The sequence below is a fragment of the Mustela putorius genome, unplaced genomic scaffold (genome assembly GCF_011764305.1).
Source record: "Mustela putorius furo isolate JIRA1106 unplaced genomic scaffold, ASM1176430v1.1 tig00003871_pilon_pilon_pilon, whole genome shotgun sequence".
Lineage (NCBI taxonomy): Eukaryota > Metazoa > Chordata > Mammalia > Carnivora > Mustelidae > Mustela > Mustela putorius.
This window is the reverse complement of record NW_025422023.1, coordinates 12582461-12597234: the sequence shown is the minus strand read 5'-3', so window position 1 is coordinate 12597234 and position 14774 is coordinate 12582461. Positions and strand designations below refer to the sequence as shown.

Below are 14774 nucleotides of genomic sequence, written 5' to 3'. Positions count from 1 at the left end.
GATCCACATCAAACTGATAACGGTGGTTACTTATCAGGAAGATGGTGGCATTGAAGAGGTATGTTACTGTTGTACTCCTGATTTGTTTTTAATATTTTTGTAGGGAACATACACTGCATGCTATATCTGAAATAGGAAAATAACCAAAAATGTTTAAAGATGTCTTAGCCTCTGTGGCACTATATATATGATATCTCCGATGTGGTAACTGCCTTCAAAAAGCTTATAATATGGTATTCCCTTTGCAATTTCCAAGACACGGAGGGGATAAAAATTTGGCTCAATGCTTCCTCAATGGTATCTTTGTATTTTTTTCCAAAATCTCACCAGAGTAAGAAATTAATCCTGTGATTGAGAGCAAAAATATATTTAGAAAGCAAGTAATATAGAGGAAAAAGGACTAAAATCGGTAAAGCTATGAAAGTATTTAAATGTTTAATTCTTTAAGGATCGAGTAAGCATTAGCCATAAAACAAAATGAGAGAACATCTGGAAGGCAAGGAGGTTGAAAGATTGAAAATTAAAAAGCAAATTGTATGCTTTAGTGCTACTGTGGGACCTCAGCAAATGGATAGAAATCCATTTGAAGACAAATACAGAGTTTGTGTAATTACAATGAGCCTGAAGATGGGTTTAGCATTTATACATCTCCTGGGAAGCTTGGTGAGTCAGAAACATAAAACCAAAGCAAAGGGAGGTTATTAAAATATTATTTCCTGTTGTACTGTAGAACTCGAGAAGAGAGTAAACATACCGATTACTTGCATGGCTGGTTCCACGTCTGTTGTGGCCTCTTCCAGCAATGACAGCAGTTTGGCTGATATCTGATGCACTGATTCAATGTTGCTAAACAAGCTATCCACGTCCAGCCGATCAATCTGAAGAAACACAAATAGTGAGCACCAGCTGATGGAGAGAGACGCACTGTATTTAGGATGTTTTCTCCCACTAAACAGTAAGCATTTTAAATGCCAAACCGTGCTGCTTCCATCCACCGTTCCTGTAAACATTTTTATTTGGGATTTCTAGAGTAAATGTGCAGTTTTTCATGCAAATAAAGTGTGTGTGTGGGGGGGGTGTTGCATCTGTTCCCTCTGCTTTTTCTTTATTTTGACCAAGTTTTAATGACCCAAATATACATATACATATTCCTATAAAACCAGAGCATGGGGGCACCTGGGTGGCTCAGTGGATTAAAGCCTCTGCCTTCCGCTCAGATCATGGTCCCAGGGTCCTGGGATTGAGCCCCGCATCCGACTCTCTGCTCAGTGGGGAGCCTGCTTCCTTTCCTCTCTCTTGGCTTGCCTCTCTGCCTACTTGTGATTTCTGTCAAATGAATAAATAAAATCTTAAAAAAAAAAAAAAGATAGGTTGTGCCACTTAAACAAACAAACAAACAAAACAAAACAAAAGAAAAAACACCACCAGAGCATGAAGAAGATTTAAGCCACCTATTCAGTACTTTTATTAACTGCCATCTATGAGGGTATGTACTAGTGTGTATGAATTTAGAACACTTTAATGCTTATACAGCAGAAGTCAGACCTTACTCTAGGCAAGTAACTATTTTCAAAGCTGTTTAAAACCACAGATGTTCTAAAAGTGATGACAAGTAGATGTGCTGAGTTGCTTCCTGCTTTTTTCTTAAAAGAAATGTGAATGGAAATTTCACCAAACATGTTCTACTAATTAAAGATTCATCAGATTTTGTAACTTCATGCGCACACTCAAAACCCAGTATAATATTCCTGGATCTCAGAGCTGGTGCTTATGATATTTTATTTATTCATCCATCTCTCCCTCATTAACTATTTCCTGAGGTCCTTCTATGTATCAAGAATTGTAATAGAAACCCAACTCTGTCTTAGGCATTGGATGATTAGTAGAGGGATGACCAACCATCCTAAACTATCTAAATAGAATTTGATGAGGTATGTGCCCTGATTTTGCTGGATCTTACTCTAAATCTTTCTCTAGTTTAAGTATAATCTCCTTTCATAATCAAATAGTGTCTAGTTGGCTTATGAACAGATTGGTACAGGCTCCACTGGGCTACCACAGGGAATAGGAGTGGTGACTTTCTCCATGGTTTACTGCAGGTGGGGTCATAGGTACATAATCACGTCATCAATACTCAAGTCATGGAAGAGCTTCACAGGTGGAAAGCAGAATTGCCTGTTCCAAACCAGGTCAGTATTTTAGAGGTGAGAGGGACAGGGGGTTCAGCTAAGGATCAAAAAAGGAGTCCAAGAAATGAAGGGGAATTGGGAACAAGGGACATAAGGGAAGAGGTAGATGTGGAGGAATTCTGGAGACAAAAGTGAACACTGTAGTTTCATCTTCATACTCTCAACATCTGTCTCTTTGGGTGAGCTAAGTCTGTGGTGAGTGAAGGGGAGGGGAGGAAGGAGGCAGGTTGCTCATCTTTTTATCCCATCATTTTTTGATTTTTGACTTAGCTGTTTTGCCCCATACCAGACAGAGATATTATTCTGATAAGGATATTCTGTTATTAAACTTGAAGCATTGTTTCACATTCCACCTTTTAAAAAATTTGGTGACTATGTCAATTATTTCTTATGCAAAATGATCTAGATATCCACATTCCTTCCAAGCATCATGGGAAATTCCTTACCTTCCTATCATCAGTCTTGTCCTCAAGAAAACTTCCATCCCCAGCCTCATTTGTAATCAAATTCCACATGGTTCTATGTAATGGATTTATTTCAATACTTTAAGTATTATTTAATTGTATATTTGAAATTTTAAATTTAAAAAAGATTTTATGTCTTCTAAAATAATCTGAATCTCCATACTGTATCATTACATTGCAATCATTATTAGCTCTTGAGGTATCTAAGTATCTCATGAAATGTTCCTTTAAGTAGTTATTCTAATTGGATAGGGCATATATGATTCTTTTGCCTGAAATCTATAGCTACTCAAGACTTTCAGTTTCTATTTTACAAAATGTATTTAATATTATACAGAATATCCAAAGGGCAGATAATAGTTACATGACTCTTTTTGTTAAATGATAATTTTAAATAGCTAAAGATGTCATATATTTCTGGGTACCACTGATTTAACACATTATTTATTCTAAGGAATGGCTTTGAGTATTGAGCATTGAGTATTAATTAAATAGCAATGGGATAAATTTGCATAGCGCAAAATATGTTTTCCAAAAATTGTATATGAATCAGGTTTTGGGGAGAGGAACAGAGGGGGAGTCTTTTTTTTTTTTTTTTTAAGATTTTCTTGATCTATGGAGAGAAAGAACATGAGGGGGCTAGAGGGAGGGAGAGAACAAGGCTAGCTGCCCAACCGGGAGTACAATGCAGGGCTTGATCCCAGGACCCTGTGATCTGAGCCGAAGGCAGAGGCTTAACCTACTGAGCCACCCAGGTGCTCAGTGAGAGAGAGTCTTAAGAAGACTCCATGCTGAGCATAGAGTCTGACATGGGACCTGATCTCATGACCTGGAGATCACAGCCTGAGCAGAAACCAAAAGCTGGACGCTCAACTGACTGAGCCATCCAGGTGGCTCCAGATCAGTTCATTTTAGATGTGCTAGCTGAATTTTTCTTAAAATCATATTTTGAAATGAATCCTTCTAACATAAAAATTTCATTGCCAGTTTGCTTGCTTTATATGATAAAAGATCAGATGTAATTGATACAGTGTACCTTGTTGTTATTTAATTTTTTATGAAAACTTTATTCTGAAAAGTTTAAATCCTTTGTATTTATTATTTCACATGTCATTACAGCTTCTCTGTAAGATATGAATGAGTTTGAATATAAGAAAATTCATGTGAAAAGAGGTGCCATGCTCAAAATAAAGAAGTCAGAACAGAGTTGGGTCTAGAAATTGACCCTTTAATCCTATACTTTAGTCCATTACCAGCAAATACTTATGGAATGTTTTGCCCTCTCTGGATTTTTGGCTTGTTCCTGAGTTTTCCACTAAGTTGTCACTTCTACAATTTCTTTCTCAAGGTCAGAATCCTTCATATCTTAGATTTTAAATTCATTTTTCAAGGATTTAATTCTATATTCTATCTATAATCTTAGCTCAATGTGGCAAACACTAAGTAACAAAAATATAGCATTTAATTTCATTTCTTTTTGAAGGACAGAAAGGATTAAAACATCAATTGGCCTGTATCACCATGGGCCTATGGGGATTCTGTGAATCATAAAATAAATTCACATTCAGTCACTGCTTTGCCAGGAACAAACAAATGTCTGATCTAAATAGGCTTTTAAAACTAGTAGATGACTTTATAATTATTGATATGAATTCAAAGAAGCATTTATATTTATTTATTAATCATTCACTAGAAATAGGCAATGCTCTAAAAGCTTAAGCTGAGTTATATTTTAAATGGATTAAAATTTTATTTTTTGGAAAAAAGATTTAGTCTAAATATACATTATCCTAAGCAAAGTCAATGTATAATAATTCAAATGTACAAAACAGAAAAATTAAAGATTAGTGTTTCTGGTGGCAACTTAATACTTTGCTTCACAAACATATTCATCACAAGATATACTTCAAATGGCAAGTTCTCATTATACTTTATTAATGTTGAATTTATAGTTGTGTGCATGCAAAACTCCCCAGGTATAAATATCTAAGTAAAGGAAAGCAGACTTACAACATTTCATCAATTCAGAGACTATAATCACTGGGGTAGAATTACTTTGTACCCCACAAGCAACTTACACCCACTGTGTTCAAAACATTCCTTGCATTTTCCTGCATTTATTTCCTGGCCTGAGCTCTTGTGCTCACAAAGGCTTTGCCCTCATGAAACCTTGCAACGTTCTACCTGTCTGAAATGAAGATGGTAGTGACAGTGTTCATCTAATAGTTTTGACCATCTCTCTGTCCTTTCTGTTGCTTTTTTGGGGGAAGCCACAGCTCCCCAACTCTACCTAATTTGGTGGAATTGTCAGTCATGATGCTCTGCTCCCCTTCCCTGTTCCCTACAGGGTAGGCATATGACCTAGCTGGCCACAGGCATTGGCTCAGGATGGGCAGGTTCCCAAGCAGAACCAATGAGAATCTTCCTTGATTTTTAATGAATGGTTCTTGGGAAGTAGAAGGGCCTGGTTTATAATGCCTCAAGTATGTAAGTTTCTGTCTTTATCAGTTATCTTTGTGGAGTTTGACTGTGATCAAGTTGATAGAGAGAGAGGGAAGGCTAAGCCTGGATCTCGCTTGCCTAAAGCAAGACATCCTTATTACAGAAGCTAATAAATTGCCTTTTTATTTAAGCTAGTTTGAATTTTGTTACCTGTAACCAATAGGAAACTAATATACTTTTCTTTATTTCTAGCCCTAAAATCTCACTTCCTCTTAAGAAAAGGTTCCTGCTCTCTTGATTAAAATTAACCTCTCCTTTGCTTCCATGACTCTTGCTTTGTATGACTCAATGCTGATATTGAAACCCACCATATATACCAGAGATATTTATTAATTTATCTGTCTCTATGTCAAATCTGTGAACTCCTCCAGGACATTTGTCTTTGTGAGTTATTTGAATACCCCACCGTATCTAATATACTACTTGGCCCATACCTAGTTACCCAATGGAATTTTGACCATTTAAACGGAATCTAATCACTATAATTCAAATGATATATTTACTCTGTGGAAGCCATCAATAAATATTCCTCGTAATCACTCTATTGGGCTCTGAAAAACAAGTACAGTGTAAAAGATCAAAAGTGGTATGAAGAAAAAAAATAAAAGTCACCTAATTTCCTTGTTAAGAATATCACATTAAGGGGATATTTTATAACTTTCTACTTAATTTTTATCTACAAACTGTTGTACTCAGTTTGGCTATTAGCGTACCTGAAAAATTTGCTGACAGAGAGCAAATTTCTTGTTAGTTTACACTTGGGAAATTCCTGTTTATTGTTTTCTGTTTAATGATCCCTGGGACACTCAGTTAAAACTCAGTCACAGGAAGAAAACTAAACAGTTTAAGGTGTCAGCAGATTTCCAATCGTGGACACCTTTAAAAGTGAACATTGAAAAGAAGTCTAGGGGGCGCCTGGGTGGCTCATTGGGTTAATGCCTCTGTCTTTGGCTCAGGTCATAATTTCAGGGTCCTGGGATCAAGCCCCATGTCGGGCTCTCTGCTCAGCAGGGAGCCTGCTTCCCTTCCTCTCTCTCTGCCTGCCTCTCTGCCTACTGTGATCTCTGTCCAACAAATAAATAAAATTAAAAAAAAGAAAAGAAAAGAAGTCTAGGAACAAACTTTTTAAAAAAACCAAACATGGGACGCCTGGGTGGCTCAGTGGGTTAAGCTGCTGACTTCAGCTCAGGGCATGATCTCAGGATCCTGGCATTGAGTCCCGCATCGGGCTCTCTGCTCAGCGGGGAGCCTGCTTCCCCCTCTCTCTCTGCCTGCCTCTGCCTACTTGTGATCTCTGTCTGTCAAATAAATAAATAAAATCTTTAAAAAAAAAAGTCTATCCTGTCTGATATAAATATTGCTATCCTTGCTTTAAAAAAAAATCAAACACTATTATCATAAAAGTAGTTCATGTTCATTGTAGAAAATTAAAGATGGGCAGATTAGTAAACTAAAGACTACACAAACAGCTAGAATCCTACCACATAGCAATAACCACGGATATTCTGAGGTATGTCCTGTCAAGTTGTTTTTTTCTGAATGTGTACATCTGTACAAAAGACTTATACATTTCAAATTATATTTTAAAATTTGCCTTTTTAAAAGGTGCCTGCGTGGCTCAATAAGTTAAGCATCTGGCTCAGGTCATGATGCCAGGGTCCTGGAATTGACCCTGGGTTGGGCTTCCTGCTCAGCGGGGAGTCTGCTTCTTCCACCCTTTGCCCCTCCTCCCCTTGTTCAGGCTCTCTCTTGCTCTCTCTCTCAACCAAATAAAAATAAAATCTTAGGGCACCTGAGTGGCTCAATGGGTTAAAGCCTCTGCCTTCAGCTCAGGTTATGATCCCAGGTTCCTGGGATCGAGCTCTCTGCTCAGCAGGGAGCCTGCCTCCTCCTCTCTCTCTGCCTGCGTCTCTGCCTACTTGTGATCTCTGTCTGTCAAATAAATAAATAAAATCTTAAAGAAAAAATAAAATCTTTAAAAATAAATTAAATAAAATAAAATTTGCCTTTTTAAACTTAGTGTAACAGGAACATCTTTTAATGCCATTGATCTTCCTCAATTGCGCCATTTTTAATGTCGACATTATGTAGAAATACTTTAGTCTATTTAACCAGTCACTAAATCTTTGAAATCTAAATAGAAATGTCATTTTCACTATTATAAGCAGCTCTCCTGGCTAAAACCTGGTTTACACACATGATTATTTCCATATGATAAATTTCATAAGTATAACTATGGAGCTAAAGTTATTAATATTTCTTAAGGATTTTAGAAAGTCTTGACAAATTTTAGCAGCAACTACAAACATTGTTTTTCTTCTAATAACTGTGGATTAAAAGACCTCAATTAGATATTACTGTCCTGACCTCAATTTAGAAATATATTTTTCAGCTTCTAATTTGATGATCAAAATCACACAGCTTTAAAGTTATACGCACACACAACTGTAGAAGAGCAATGACAATAAATAACATAGATTTTGCAGATCATAGTGATTTCCATCAATCAAATTCTTCTCTGGAAACTGTTTCTGGAAAAGATTTCAGTGTTTCTATTTGATGTGGTTGGGCAGTAAATCTAGGTTCAACATAGGGTCCAATATTGGGCCCTTAATTAGAAATCATACTGAGGAAATCATAATGAGGAAAGCAACTTGAACATTGTCTGGTTCAGTCTTACAGAACGCTGGTCCCATCCACCCCTTCTAGAAGGCATTTCCATGCACAGCATTATGGGGAAAACTAGGTGTGTTCTCTAGATTAGTTTGTCCCATTATTAATCTTGGAGCCTAAAGGCCAAATAATATTAAGACTAGAACACTATAACTGTAAAAAGTATGAGGAGAAAGGAAGAAGCCTGAAAAGGTATAGAAACCTGTAAGAAGTGGAAACCCAATGGGGACATTCTGAGAGGAAAGAACCAGGTCTTGTTTTATTTTTTTAGTGAGGCAATTGAGAAGGAAAAGCTTGTGAGACAGAAATTGCAGCAAGTAGAAAAGAGGATGTTGGCAGAAGGCCCTGGCAACCACAGGGCTATGATAATTATCTAATTACTAGGGCATTTACTCAGACAGTTGGCTTCTGGATTACAAAGCTTTTCAGGATAAACTAGCCATTATTTCATCAGGTTTCTCAAAACTGCTGATTTGTGTGTGTAAGATTTCCTGCTGTGAAGCTAGATTCTAAACTGGCTAATTGAGTCAAACTACAAATTGAATCAATATCACAGCTAGATAGCAAGTCTTTTAACTAATTTTGCAGCTAAATGCCCAACTTGGCCGATAACTATCCAGAAACATTCCAGGCCAGAAAACAGAATGTGGACAGACCTCTTTCGGGATGTCAATCCCTTTGCAAAAGTAAGGTTGGGATTCTGAGACAGACATCTCACTCAGCTTGTGAAAGAGGAAAAGCAGAGCCCACAGAGGATAGACAAGGCCAGGCCAGAGACTGTGGTCCCATTTAAGAAATTCCTGAGACCTCTGAGAGAGGAAGAGGATTGAGAAGTTCCTTCCAAACTTTTTTTGACTACTAATAGAAAAGTCAACTTCTACTGATATCCTTGGATAAAAGCAAATAGTTGATCAAGGGTCCCTGGCTTTGTTTCTCTTATCTGCCTTGACACAGGGACAGGCAGGAAAGAAGTTACTTGGGGTTAGCAGTGGTCTTCACATTTGCTCTTCTTTCCTACTTAGAGTTTTGTATGAAATGCCCAGATGACAAAAAGTACTACTAGGAATAGCCCTTCTGAGCTAAAGATCCAGTGAATCTTATGACCCTTTAGAAATTCTAAAAAGAAAGCATGGGATAAACACTTAAGCTATATTGTCAAAATAGAGAGGGCAGGTGTTTGGGCACTCCATGTAGTAACTGAACCACTAAATTCCAGATTCCAAATCCCAGGGTCATGACTAGTTCACTCCTGTGTCACCTGGACCTCAGATATCAATAGCTTCACCCCACTATCTCTAGCATTCTTTGAGTCTTTTTTTTTTTTTTCCTGGTGACTCCATATCAGGTCCTACTTTGTGCCTCTGAAAAAGCTTCTAAACTCATCTTTTTTCCTGGTTGCCCAAATTAGCTTGTTTGCTACTTTTGGTCTATCATGAACGTAAGTTGAATAAGGTTTGTAACACAATGATGAACTCTCCTCCTTTAAAACATTCAGTTCGTCCAAGTTGACTACAGAATAGACCCCAAATTCCTCAGCCTGACAGTTTTATCTGGCTAAGACCTACCTTGTCTTATTCCAGTTATTTTTATTTTATAAGAACCAACTGCTCTAATCAAAAGGAATGGCTTGTCCTCACACTTGCCACATGCACCTCACTTACAACTGATGACCTACAAATTTGGGGCTCCTGTACTGCTCTCCTGACCATCCATTTGCCTAACTGGTATTTATTTGATATAGATTCTATCCCTTCACCAGGACTTCCTAGACCATTCACACAGCCTGATGTCATTCATAAACAATCAATAAGCAATTATTGCTGTTCATATTCCAGACACTGTATTAGGTCTTGGGGATACAGCTGTGAGCAAAGAGACAAAAATCCATGCTTCACAAAGGACACAAGTAGATGAGATAAATATGTAAAATATATGGTGTATAAATAGGGTTAAATGAGATAGGGATAAAATCAAGCAGAGATAGGGAACTTGGGAGAAGTTGCAGCGCTGGGAAATCCCCTTGGTCCTAAATGTTCCTATATACACTGAAGAGCTTCCTGCTGCTACTCTCTCTATCTAAAAGGCTTTCTTAGACCACAGATTCCTACTCTGTCTACATAAAAGGAAGTCCAATGTGTCAGGAATGAACACTGTCAGGAGCATCCCTCAAACAATGTCTAACAGGAATTGGTGGATCAATAACCTTCACATGTCACAGCTCTGAGGGGTGTTTTTTATAGTGCCCGAGAGCCCCCAATGGGATGTGAGCACCAGTGGGTTTCAGAAGCAATCTCTTCCTCAATATATCTACATTGTGTTCTTTTTCTTCTCTGTTTCACGTCCTTAGTCCTTTACTGCTGTTCCAGGAGATCATCTCTCAATTAAATGACTTGCTCTAAAATGCTTTTTTATCTGGATTTGCTTCTGATCGAATCCAGTGTAAGACAGAGGGAGGTGGTCAAGGCATGTTTTACTGAGTGAAGGCATGATGAAGGTGAAGGAGCCAGCCATGAGGTTTTCTAGGGGAAGGACTTTCAAGGCAAAGAAAACAGTAAGAGCAAAGGGCTTGAAACAACAGTGTTCCTGGCTTGTTCACTGAACACAGAGATGGCCAGAATGTAAGAATAGACAGGGTTAGAGGAAATGAGCTTACATAAGACCTTGTAGGACATTGTAAGAATATTAGGTTTAATCAGAATGAGATGAGAAGCCATTGGAAGATTTTGAGTCGAAAAGGGAAATGATCTGACTGATATTTTTAGAAGAATTACATTGGCTTCTTGATTGAGACAAGGATGGAAAAAAGAGATATGGGTCTTGAGGCAGGTGTAATAGTCTAGGTAGTTATTGGTGGGTTCTTCAATCAGAGTGGATAGGATGGAGGAGGTGAAAAGTGGTCTAATTCTGCAAAAATTTTGAAGGCAGAGCTGATAGAATTTGCTGGTAGATCCAAAATAGAGTTTAAGAGAAAGAAAAGTCAAGGATGATACCAGGGATTTTTGCCCAAGCTGCCATCCACTAAGGTGAGAGTGACTACAGAGAGAACACATTTTAAAAGGAAATTTGAGAGCTCAGCTTTGGACTAATGTTAAATTGGAGATGCCTTTTGGACAATCACATAGAAATTTGACTGGGGGGTGCCTGGGTGGCTCAGTGGGTTCAGCTGCTGCCTTCGACTCAGGTCATGATCTCAGGGTCCTGGGATCAGGTCCCACATCGGGCTTTCTGCATGGCAGGGAGCCTGCTTCCCTCTCTCTCTCTCTGCCTGCCTCTCTGTCTACTTGTGATCTCTGTCTGTCAAATAAAAAAATAAAATCTTAAAAAAAAAAAAAAGAAAGAAATTTGACTGGGAGTTGGATATAAACAGAGCAAGCTTTCAGGGAAAATGTCTAGGCTGGAGATAAACATTTGTCAACCATTAGCATGGTAGAGGGGATTGAAAGGCATGAAACCAGATCAGATCCTCAACGGAGTGAATGTAAACAAAAGAAGGAAGAGGGCCACAGGCTGAGCCTTGATCTACTTTGGTGTTTAGTAAAGTTGGAATAGTATGGGGAAACCAGGTGCACCTGGAGTCTTGGAATATAGGAAAAGGAAATGGTTCTATCAAATGTTGTTACGAGGTCAGGAAAGTGAGTGCCTCCATCTGCTAATGTCTAAAGCAATTGTTTGCTGCATAACTAATTAGCATAACTAATCAGGAACACCTTCTGTTGTGATCATTTCTTGAAATACATCTTTGATTGTTATTTGGCTTCTTATGTGTTTATAAGTTATTTTCTTGAACCAGGTTGTAAACTCTTCTAGGGCAGGACTATGACATAAATTTCTTCCCATGCAGAACTCAGAGGAGGGCATTGTATGCAATAGACACTTAACCTTTTAATTTGCATATTCAACTAAAATGCCACATTCTTCATGAAATATGGCCTAGTTAATCTGTCTGAAAGTGATCTGTCCCTTCTGTGAACTCCAATAACACTCATTGTCTGCACTTATCAATTATTGCTTTGCATTACACATTATCATTTCATAGCTGTGAGTCTTGTCATCTCTAACTAGGGACCTTTAGTCTTTGATGGCAAGGATGAGGTTCACAGGTCTTTATGTATTCCAAGTGGTCTAGGATTAATTAATTAATTAACTCATGTAATCATCAACCTGGTCTGTATTCAAAGTGTCTTAAATAAGTGCTTATTAATAAATATAATTTTCCCCAATATGTATTTTCTTTCTGGCCCAGCACTATTTAGTCTTTGGAGTCCAAGATTTATGGCCCTGTACTGATTTGCACAGCCATATTGATCCATGCCTGAGTAAAGCTGCCCCATCATCTCTGGCATTTCATTCAAGAGGCTTATAACATCATGATAATAATTACAGCCACTAAAATTTTGTTGCTTATTTTCACAAATAAAAGCAAATTAAAATAATGGTTTCTGCAACTCAGTTCTGAGAAGTGAGGTGATGAGCACAAGATCATGTTACATAGGCTAAAGGATGACTTTCCTAGATCTGGGTACCACCTCTCTCTCTCCCTCTCTTTCTCTCTCTCTCCCTTTTTCAATTCTGGACATACCAACCCCTGCACTGAACTGGAAAATGCATTCATTTATCTCCTCACTTGGCCCAGCAGGTTTTGATCTGGAATATAGATTATAAAAATTAGAGAAAACTGAAATTGCCACAAAGTGGAGTTTATGAGGTGCTTATAAATGTAACAACACAGAGGAGAGCTTCCATCATAAAGCTATAATACAAGGATTAAAAACAAATCCCTCATTTTTGAGCTGAGGTTTTCTGAACCAGCAAAGATAAGAGATTTCCTACCCATGAAAAGAATTTTCACATACTAGAATATTGATATATCAGTTCCACACCCAACTAAATCTGAATCCAATCTGACAGCAAACAATATGCCTTCCAAGATGACAAAACAGAAAAGTCCTTTCCAAGGAAAATGGGGAAATGCATGGTGATGACTCTGTCAGTAACTTGAGAAAGAGGTCAGTTACATATTATATATTAATGCAGCCACTTTGTGGTTGCCAGCACCATTTACTTGCATGATTTTTATGTTTAAATTTAACATTGCATAATTATAATCTTCTCCAGCACTTAAGAATTGCCCTTATTTTAAAAAAATTGTTTTTAAAGTAAGTTCTACAACTAATGTGGGACTTAAACTCATAACCTTGAAACCAAGAGTTGCACACACTATGTACTGAGCTTGCCAGGTGCCCCAAGAACTGCCCTTACTAGTAAATGTTTTAAAAGTAAATAAAGAAAAAAAATAAAAGTAAACAAAGAGTGATCGCTACTTTTTTTTTACTTTTCTAATATGACTTTAAGTATCTGACCTTATAATGGTGAAACAATGACCCAGATTATGTAATAAATGTTACAGTTTTACAAAGGGGGTGAAAATTAAGTCTCTGATTAAAAAAACATAAAGGTGTGGTTATATAGATCATGGGATTCTTCATTGTGATGTAATCTTAGTAACAATGAAAATCAGTATTTTTAATTTACTGAAGAATATGTGTATTGATATTTAAAGCACACTTCCAGTAAGAGTATAGCATTTTATTATTTTTAAATTTTCTTAAAGGGTTTATTTATTCATTTGACAGGGAGAGAGAGTGTGCAAGGAGGGGGAGCAATAGAGGAAGAGAGAGAAGCAGGCTTTCTGCTGAGGAGGGAGCCTGATGCAGGACTTGATCATGACCTGAGCCTCCCAGGTGCCCCAAGAGTATAATATTTTAAAATAAGTACATTAGCTCAGAAATGTCAGCAAGAAGAAGAATTAGAAATTCAAACATATTTCTTTGAGTCATTGGTCCCAGCATCTCAATTATAGTTAATGTGAGTTGCTCTGATTTTCTCAGATTCTTATTTAATATAATGAATAGAATTCCTATTTATGCTCTGCATTCTGACTTTCTGAGGAGCGTTTGTTTTCATATTATCAGCCTAGCTTTGATCTCTGCACTCTGAAGTCTGAAGTCCTGTGACTAAGGAGTTTGGCATCAGGAACTGCTGAACTATATGGGAGAAGAGACCAGATTGAGTAGGACATTGAAGTGAGAAAGGGATTTACTGGCTTTCCCCTACATTTGTTTCACAATCTAGAAGGACTTCTGGTATTCCAAGTATAGAAGGAGAGAGAGCCAAGACACGCAGGAAGTTATTATTATTTTTTGAATGTTTTATTTATTTATTTTAGAGGGAAAGAGCACACACATGTGAGCAGGAGGCAGGGCTGTGGGTAAGGGGTAGAGGGGGAGGGGGAGGGAGAGAGACTCTGCAGAGGACTCTGTGTTGAGTGTGGAGATGACATAAGGCTCAATCTCATGATCCTGAGATCAGGACCTGAGCTGAAACCAAGAGTCAAATGCTCAACTAACTGAGCCACCCAGGTGTCCCAATACACAGGAAATTATTACATGCTATAGAGTTCCTCTGAACAACCTAATGTGTGTTCTTACACTAAAAATGCAGTCTCTATCTTTCTGAAACCACAATAAAAAGAGGATTCATTGAAAAATTTGACAAAAATCAAAGTAAGAGAGGAAACGATTTTGTTCTTACATATATAATATTACACTTTTATTTAAAAGCATCATGTGGGGGCGCCTGGGTGGCTCAGTGGGTTAAGCCTCTGCCTTTGGCTCAGGTCATGATCTCAGGGTCCTGGGATCAAGCCCTGCATTGGGCTCTCTGTTCAGTGGGGAGCCTGCTTCCCTTCCTCTCTCTCTGCCTGCCTCTCTGCCTACTTGTGATCTGTCTGTCAAATAAATAAATAAAATCTTAAAAAAATATCATCATGTGGTTAAAGAGAGAAAGGAAGGAGAAGAAGAAAATAAGGGCATTATATTTTTAAACTTTTAATTTTTAAATATAATTGTAGATTCATATGCATTAAAAAATCCTTTTTTATTTTTGT

At 37.7% G+C, this 14774-nt stretch overlaps 1 protein-coding gene across 3 annotated transcripts in view; it reads right to left on the bottom strand.

Annotated features, from left to right (window-relative positions):
- The window catches only part of ARHGEF38 (Rho guanine nucleotide exchange factor 38), a 147085-nt gene that overhangs the window by 75704 nt on the left and 56607 nt on the right, over nucleotides 1-14774 (bottom strand). For all 3 annotated transcript variants that reach the window (XR_199126.3, XM_013054018.2, XM_004748124.3), the window contains exon 3: nucleotides 755-878. Coding sequence is in view for 2 of the 3 variants with exons in the window: in XM_013054018.2 (XP_012909472.1) it covers nucleotides 755-878 (124 nt within the window). In the remaining variant the exon portion in view is untranslated. The remainder of the gene's footprint in view (nucleotides 1-754; nucleotides 879-14774) is intronic.